Below are 8,931 nucleotides of genomic sequence, written 5' to 3'. Positions count from 1 at the left end.
GAGTTATCCCATCCAATTGCAAAGAAATGTTCCACAGACAACTTTTCTCGTGTTGCACGCCACCAGACTGCTTTTATCGATCAAGTGACTGAAATATAACCGAGAGAATCCTGTCAACTTTCGAAACCAAAAGATTTCTCAAAATAAAAGATCGTTCAGATGTAATCATTTTCCCTCCTTGATTAAACTTTACACCTCAACGGCTCAAAGGTGTAGCCAAGAGAATCTGGTTATTTTTCAAAATAAAAGATTGCTGAAACTTAAAAGAAAAACACAAGTATAATTAATTATTTCCTCTGCGACCCGATGTCAAATGACCCACAGGCCTGTAACAGTGCAGTGGTTGGGGACCACTGCTCTAAATATTAAATCACTCCAAAAATAGTCTCATGACATTATCTCACCAGAAAGAAGTTTTCTGATTAAAGAAACTCCCAAGAAAACAGAAATGGAAAAATGTCCAACGAGGAAATCAACTCCGATAAGGTCCAAGCGCTTACTCAGTCTATTCTCAGATAACCATACTGCTATTACTTTGTTTATAGACTAAAGGAATGTTAGTCGTCTTTATACAAGATTCACCAGATTAAAAGGACAGTTTGTGGCTATAAAATATTTGTCTTAATAGCAGAGAAAACAGATTACTAAAGGGAGAAAAAGGATGGAAACAAAACACAGTTTTAGGATACTCAGCATTGTATGTTATATTCAACAAACTGAAATATTAATGCAAAACAAAAATAAATATTTTAAGTCAGTGTTTTTCACAGTGTCTGCATGGACTGTATGGTTAAGTTTGAAGGGTTTAATACAACGGGTTCTACACAGGATGCCAGTAACAGTAAAGTGAAATAAAAACGTATGGATTCAGCCACAAAGTTAATATAAACAACGTACTTTTCAGAATGTAAAGCTACTCCATTGTTTTGAGCTGTATAGAAGATTTGAACAGGAAAAAGTTGTGAAACTTACCAACACACGCATTGAGGAAGAGCCAGTCCGTCCTTCTCATTCGGTTCTTAATCTGTTTCAGTTTTTTGAAATCCACTTCAAGATCCTCTTTGCTGTCGATCCCAGCACCAGATTCTAGTTCAATCCTCTGAAAGTCCATATTCACCTCCGACTCCCGTTTTGCTGTTGGCGGTGACCTTCTCTGGCTGCTGCTGCAGCCTCCTCCGACACCCACCACACCCCCCACTCCCTGTCCGACTATATGGCCGACAACACCCCTCCTGTTGTCGCCGTCCTGCTCATTAAGTTTTGAGGTTGGCTGTTGGCTCTCCGGCTCCGACGCCAGTTCGATGGGTTCAGCTAGCAGACTATTTGGCCTGGGGTGATCGCACACAACACATTTGAGCGCTTTGGCCCAGTTCTCATAAGTGCAGGCGGTGCAGGTCCAACGCTGTGAATGAGTGTTGAGTCTATTTCGGTCATTATACTCCTCACAGGGATCTATAGTGTTGGTAGGGGGACAAGGGCGACATCCAGAGCCGGAGGTCTGGGGCGATTCCGTTGGGCTGCGTGGCTGTTGGGTTTGATGTCCTTGATGGGGTTCTTGCTTGTGTTGTTGAGAATGCTGTCTCTGACACAAACACTGCGTGCAGCGGATGGCGCGAGGCCAGTTCAAGTAGGTGCACATGTGACACGACCACTTGCTGGTCGTCTCTGGCACGTGTGCAATCCGAACACGAGGTCGGGCGCTGGAGTCCGGACAAATGAGTAAGCTGGATCCCCCTTGAGATGGACTGTTGCTGAGGCTTGCAGGGTCCCACTGATGCAGACTGGCATCCAGGGCAGGGCTGCTCTTAAAGGGTTCCTCAGTAATGATGGCACCCCCGCTGGGCCTCTGAGCGCGGCACATGGTGCACTTGATGGCTGACGGCCAGTTCTCGTATGTGCAGTATTCACAGGCCCACTTGGCAACCAGCTCAGTCATCGTCGCAAAGCCAATGAAGGAGGCTGCCTGCCGTTCAGAGGGGCTGTCAGCTCGGCAGATCCACTCCAAAGAAGATCACACAGCAACCAGTGACCTAGAAATAAAAATTAGGGTACATTAGAAACATGGTTTGGTATTATATCAAATAATAACAGATTTTCCAATTTAACATTCAAGCCAACCACATCAGATACGAAACTTTCTATTACTTCAGTTAAACATGTCTCCATGTGTAGGATGCTTTTCTAAAGCCTCTTGTAGCCCTTAAAGAATGTTAAATCTCCATGTACTGCTGTGCTGGGGCAAAGTTGCAGCAAACTTTCGGAGCAAAGTACAGAGGTAAAGCTGCAGGTTTTATTGCAGCTCCGCACTCGGATAGTGAACCTAAACACATATATGTACGCACAGCAGGAAACTGTGCCCTAGAACTGAGCCGAGTAACAAGAGACGAGGACAGATGAAAGCTGACACGCAGGAGGGAGGTGCATGACTGGTTGAGAAACCAGCTCACTGAAAGACTTGAAACTAAGGATGGGACCACAGCCTAGAGGAACAGACATGTAGGTGGCTCCCACCCTAACTGTATCCAGATAGACAACAAACAACAAGCAGCAGGCAAAATTGCTGCAAAAGTTATTAATGATCCATGTTTTTCTTAATGCTGGAAGATGGTTCATTAACATGAATCTGAGTTATCGTTTTTATGTCGCACTCTAGTCAACTTTTGGATCTACTGTAATAGTGTTCTCACTGATTTTTTAGATTAAATTTAAGTTTAACCAAGCACAAAAACCAATGGAAATACATGTTTCCCGCACATATTTAAAGTTGGTCGAATAATAAATGTTGTTCACACCTTAACCTAACTCTTCCTCCAGGTCAATGTGGTCACGAAAAAAGTTCAGGACTGGCCGCATACACTTAAAAAAAAATGACATGTGAATGCTCACTTTCTTTTTAGACAACAAAAATCAAAAACCTGTGTCGTTTTCTAGGACATAGTCTCTGCAGAGTAGCAGTAGTTCATAAAAACTCCCCTCTGGGTTGGGACCGTCTTTTTGCAGTTACCCCATCTCCCATCATCCCTTTGTTTACTCTATTCTGCTAGCTCAGGCGTCTGCCACCTGGGGCTCCAGAGCCACATGTGGCTCTTTTACCCTTCCATTGTGGCTCTCTGGTTAAAGAAAAATAACGTTTTTAGATTTTAAAAAGTACTGAGCTAAAACATTTTAGACATCAGATTTTTGTGTGCCTTGTACCACGGAAAATCAATTGGAAGTCAGAAAGCACAACGAGAATTATGGCAAACCGGTTATAAAACAGATGTTCTATTATTGAACAATACTTAAGTGCGCCTTGTGGGTTGAGAAATACAGTGAGAGTCACAATTGGCTCCAATTTATTCCTTTATTAGTTGACAAAGATCTACCACAAATGGTAAAATAAACCCTTTTTTTAATCACTGCTGACATTACACTACCTGGTTCTGCATTGGCAGCATTGAGCTGATTCTATGTGACACAAAGTTTATTATTATGAAAGGAAATTATGTGAACCTCTTTCAAAAGTTATAAACTGTTTCATATTTAAAAAAAGGGGGTATTTTCTCTTTATATTTATGTTTTATTCATTCAAAAGAAGTTAATTTTTGTTTATCATATTCTTAGCATTGACATAAATACAAAACTGTGTCTTATTGCTTTTATTTTCATATGAAGTGAGGCTTTTATGGCTCCTGCTGGTTTTTCGTCCATGAAAAATTAACACGAATGGCTTTATAAGTGTTGAAGGTTGCAGACCCGTGCACTACTAGTGCAACAAAAACGATGATTAATATTGTAGCTATCCGGCCATAGTTTTGAGCCAGATGAGAAGAAAACAAAGACGTTCATGGATCTGTGCGCCTAGAAGTTGATGCACCCAAATGGAGCAGAGCAAGGAGCTGTATGTCACCGTTACTGGTCGACAATTTGAATTAAAAAAATGCTCAGAAATACAGTTTTGACTTGATTTTCTTTGTATTATGATAAAAAATGCCACAATAATATATTAAAAACATGTTTTTTTATTCAAGTGGGACTTTAACTTATTAATAAACAGTGAATACTAACTAGGGCTGCTACGATTAGTCGACTAATCAACTAATAAAATAGTCGACGACTAATTTAATAGTCGATATGTATGGAGTGAGAGTAGTAACGTTAAAAGGTACAATTGCATTGTGCAAGCTTATTGGACTATTTGGGCATTTATTTAGGCTTTTTAGGCTAATTTTGAATTTAGCTAATATTTCAGCTACATGCTAGCTGTTTTTGCTAATTTAGAATTTTGCTCAGTTTTTTTAAGGGTCTTTTTGAGTTTAGCTAATATTTCAGCTACATACTAGGTATTTTGACTAATTTATGTTCTTTTCTTTCTTTCTTTCTTTCATTTTTTTTGGCTGATTTGGCACATAACTAATATTTTAGCTGGCCATCAGGTTCTATGTTTTCAGCTATCAGCTTCAGCGTTTTTAGCCATCAATTTCAGCATCTTTAGCTATCAGCACTCTTTAGCTGCTATTCCGCTTACAGCATTCACACTAGCATTATAGCAGGTAATGCTATATATATATATATATATATATATATATATATATATATATATATATATATATATAGTTAGTTAGTTAGTTTAAACAATAATGTGCGTTTTTTCTACTTTGCGTATGACCCGATTAATCGACTAATCGGAAAAATAATCGGTGATTAATCAACTATTAAAATAATCGTTTGTGGCAGTCCTAATGCTAAGTTTTAGTTGCTTTACAAACATGTAATTGTATTTTCGAAACTCCTGCAGCCTTTTTGTACTAATTTAATCTACTTTATTTTGCAATTGTCACTCATTACAGTCTCTATAAATGGCAGGGTAAACCTCAAGGGGGGCTAAAGTTTCCGGTGCTCTTAGCTTGTGTACTTTAATTCATTCATGCCCTCAAAGCCTATCATTATCAGCACATGGAACAGAATTATACAAAACACCTTTTAGTCGAGTGCTACTGTTTCAGGAAAAGCCCGGAGGGGTGTTACCTCACTATGTTTACACCACGCCTCTATGGTTTACCAACACAACGTGTGAAATTCTACTAATTTGCATTAACCCTTCTAGCGTCGAGTTATCTTTAAAAAGCTAACATTCACCAGTGTCCGCTCTGGAACTTTTTAGCCCGGGAAATAGTCACCACGCGCCCCTTTACTGGTCACAAACTAAACCTTGAAACTTTAGTGCAACACTAGTTTAAACGCCGTCTACGTGTGCTAACTTCAACTAACAACCTAGCTGAAGCTCTCGTAATGAGTTAAACAGAGCCACGGAAGCTAGCTGGTCCAAACATGACAACCCGTTTACGGGTTTGTCAGACAACAATTACGGTCAAGCTAGCAAGCTGCTCGCTAACATTACGTGATTATGTTTAGCCAGTAAACCGTCCAGGGCCCTCCACCAGCGGAACAAGAGGCGGTGTAACCCTCACCTTTGCTCCTCGGTGTTTACACTGCTCCGTCCCCCCGCCGCGGTCACCAACAACTGGAGCTCCCTCCGGTCCGAACTCGGTTTCCTCCTACTTCTTCTTCTTGGACGCTACTAGCCGCATATTTACTCCTTTTGGGGTGCCGCGAGTCCACACGGAAAAAAGAACCCCCCTCCCAGTCCCCTCCCACGGCTATTATATCCAGAGCTTTAAATCATTTTAATCCTTTTCTCGGAGTAAAAGAGGGAGAAAAAAAAATACCAGGCAGAAAGCCTTTAATGGCGGCACGGAGGGAAACAACCGAAGCCGCACCGCAAAATTAACTACAGAGCTGAGGCTCTGAGCGGCGCACAGCCAGAGGCTGGATCAGGATTTACCACCTGAATCTGCCAACGAAGCTGATTGGTCAATACTGAAGGCTGTACGAAATTCAACCAATCAGATTTCACGTTTTAAAAAAAGGACTGTAAGCTCAAAACACCAATATTTAAAAGCTCTGAACAATAACAATAATATCACATTTCGTCCTTAAATTGTACTCGACTTGCTCAGTTGGTCCAAGTTAAAATAAATGGGGTTTAAGCCACTTGTGATGTTGCACCTATAGCAAACAACCATGTGGTATATCCACAGAAGGATGAGAGGATGATGTCATCGTAAAAATACTGCAGCAAGCAGTCTGCAGCAGCAATGCATAACAGCTTGTGCAACAGTAGCCAGTGCAGTGCATTTATTAGTGGACCTAGAGCACCAAAATGTGTGCCTCAAATGACTCTTATCAATCATATAACCTGTTTTTTTGCATTTTACCTGTAATAAAAGAAAATATCTTACATTAAAAAAATGTTCAAAAAGTTATGCATTTTGGAAAATAAATCACAAATTTAAAATAAACCTGACAGATTCCTGTAAGAATAAATATAAAAGCACATAATTCCACATATGAAGGTCTCGTTTATTAAACAAAAAAGCACCTCGTCTCCTGTGCTGTTCCAAGCATTTGTTTTAAGTTCAAGTACACAAATCCAGATAAAAGCCATGGTTTGTGGTGGTGCTTATGATGCACTTATGAAGAAGTGATCCTCACCCTGTGCAGTATGCATGTACGCTGCTGGAACTGGGTTGTTCAGAGTCAGTTTGTGATTTCTGGCGGCGATCTTCTGCACTAAAGCTCTGTTGTTTTTACCTCTAGACATGAGCTAGAAGCATCAGCTTACACCAGCGGATGCCACAATTAAAGGCTTCCACTTCTATAGGGGCCTGAAGACGGGATTCGGAGCAAAGGACAAATACAAAAGACCTGCTGTTCTAAACCACCACACACTCAGCTTATTTGAAGTTTATACAGTTAAGTGCTGTTTTAAAATGCTACCCCAATGCAATTATCTACAATACATTCATTATTTATTCATTTCTGTAAATTCCAGTCCTCACACTCCTAAGATGACCCTCCTGCCCCAAGAGTGATTATTTTTAAAGCAACATTTCAAGTGCCACTTCCTGTTCAGTGATGTATTGGCATTACACATCAAGACAAGTGACCCAAAGGCAAAAGACATGACATTACAAACACTGTAAATAAGTTGAGCTTGTTCACAAAGGCAAAGCATCTCCCACCGCGAGTGATCGAGTGCAGCACAAACATCTGTCCATGCTGAAGGTGTTAAGAGTGAACCAGTTCATGCAGAGGATGCTCTACATCCTCATCCACCGCCGACCTCAGTCTGGAATAATAAAGCCAGCAAAAAGTTACATCAGCAATTTCAAGTCCACTTAGGAGTTTCAGAAAGAAGACGGAAGAGCTAAAACTGTTTCCGTAGAAAGGGGCGTCTTTAAGAAAACGAGGCAAAAAACTTTTTAAGACTTTGAACGTTTTGGAGTTGGCTTATTGCAACACAAAATAATGTTGTTTCATTTCACCCTTTACAAAGAGCTGTGTGAATGTGTCCTGTGTGCAGACAGAAACTGCCCTGAGTGGAAGGCACTGTGTACTGAGGCAGGTTCGAGATGTTTCATCACATTATCCAGGTCCGTACGAGCAACAGCCAAGCTGGTCAGAATCGCTGAGAGTTCACTCTGCAAAGACGGGAAGGGCTCGGTTGCCAAGGTAACACATTCGAGATACCTTCCGTAGCATATTTAAACCATGGCATACAAGAGCTTGAAGTGGCTAAAGGAACACGTTCAGTAGTATTGAAACAAATGGAAGCAGCAACCGGGTTTGCATATGAACGACAGACGCATTTTTTAGTGGTAGCTCTTTGTTTGCAGCAGCAGAAGGGAATTTTAAGCATTTGCTAAGTAAAGCTACAGTATATTGTGTTTGTCCTGTGAACCCCATCTAATACACAAAAAGCTGAGCTGGGTTTGGCTCCGAGTGGTCAAAGAGGGCGAACCGAATGGCGTAACATCTCAGCATTGGTAGAACACAACAGATAAAGTAAGTCTAAATGTTAAGTGCAGCAAAGCGCATACAATTTCAGTTATTATCCAAGAACAAGACACCAACACTATTGTCAATCAAATTAGATAAACTATTAATTAGACAAAAATATATATATTATGTATATATAAAGCACCCTTTAAAGAAGTGGCAGAATCAGTTTTGTTTGTAATCTATTCTTCATCGCTTAAATAAAAAGCTGAATTAAAGTGTGTGGAACATGGCGTCCAAAATAACAAAAAAAAAAAGTATGATTTCTTTGATACATATTTCTCTACCGTTCCCCCCCAAAAATGTAACCACTTTGTTCACAAATGTTCAAAGGCTGGAGAATATTTTTCCCTTGCTTTCTTAAAAAGAAGTAGTGCAAGACAGGATGCGTGAAAGGGTGCTAAAAGGTGATGATGCAAATGTGAGACGAGAAGATTCTGACATCAGACAGAAAGCTGACCCTAAAACTGAACACTTGAGTACCTTCCGGAGAAAAACATGAAAACAGAAGCAGTGGGATGCCCTTGCAAAAGCGAAACGAGGTTTCCCCTAAAATGGAGAACGTACTATGACAAAAAGAGCAACACCTTGCACATGCCTTTCACCTCCAGGACTGGCACTTCTTTTGTCTACATTTGCTTATCTTTGATTGCTTCAGTTGTCCACCTCTACAGGCGTGTTCGTGTCCCTCACACATCCATGTTTCTATGTGGTTTGTGAGCCGCGGGCGTCCCCGTCGGGACCCAGAGCGGCCGGTCGGCCTTGAGCTAAAGCGCTAGCGGGGACTAGCGGTAGACGAGCTCCTTCGCTGACGAGGTTCTCGTATTCACTACTGTCTTCATCTTCGTCGTCGTCTTCCTGCCCGGCGGCTTGTCTGTCTAATGAGTCAGAGCTCGACCCGTCACCATTTCCAAGGTAAGGGGTGATTGGAGTGTTCACGGGGTTGGCGCCGAGGCTTAGCGGCATACCGAGACTGAGGCCCGTCGCGAGCGAGACCGGGGTGGGGTGTCCCGGCGAACCCACAGCTTGAGGCCGGGGCAACAGAGCAGC

At 41.5% G+C, this 8,931-nt stretch overlaps 2 protein-coding genes across 3 annotated transcripts in view; both read right to left on the bottom strand.

Annotated features, from left to right (window-relative positions):
• zranb1b (zinc finger, RAN-binding domain containing 1b) overlaps positions 1-5,831 on the bottom strand; it is a 17,410-nt gene extending 11,579 nt beyond the window's left edge. The window contains exons 1-2 of the mRNA XM_024296591.2: positions 5,451-5,831; positions 973-2,030 (exon numbers count right to left, since the gene is read on the bottom strand). Coding sequence (XP_024152359.1) covers positions 973-1,936 — 964 coding nt within the window. The 5' untranslated portion in view covers positions 1,937-2,030; positions 5,451-5,831. The remainder of the gene's footprint in view (positions 1-972; positions 2,031-5,450) is intronic.
• Positions 5,832-6,381: 550 nt separating this feature from the next.
• The window catches only part of abraxas2 (abraxas 2, BRISC complex subunit), a 7,994-nt gene continuing 5,444 nt past the window's right edge, over positions 6,382-8,931 (bottom strand). For both annotated transcript variants that reach the window (XM_024297305.2, XM_024297307.2), the window contains exon 10: positions 6,382-8,900. In XM_024297305.2, coding sequence (XP_024153073.1) covers positions 8,587-8,900 — 314 coding nt within the window. In that variant the 3' untranslated portion in view covers positions 6,382-8,586. The remainder of the gene's footprint in view (positions 8,901-8,931) is intronic.

Source organism: Oryzias melastigma, linkage group LG15 (genome assembly GCF_002922805.2).
Source record: "Oryzias melastigma strain HK-1 linkage group LG15, ASM292280v2, whole genome shotgun sequence".
Taxonomy (NCBI): Eukaryota; Metazoa; Chordata; class Actinopteri; order Beloniformes; family Adrianichthyidae; genus Oryzias; species Oryzias melastigma.
The sequence above is the reverse complement of the archived record's forward strand: the minus strand, read 5'-3'. Positions and strand labels throughout refer to the sequence as shown.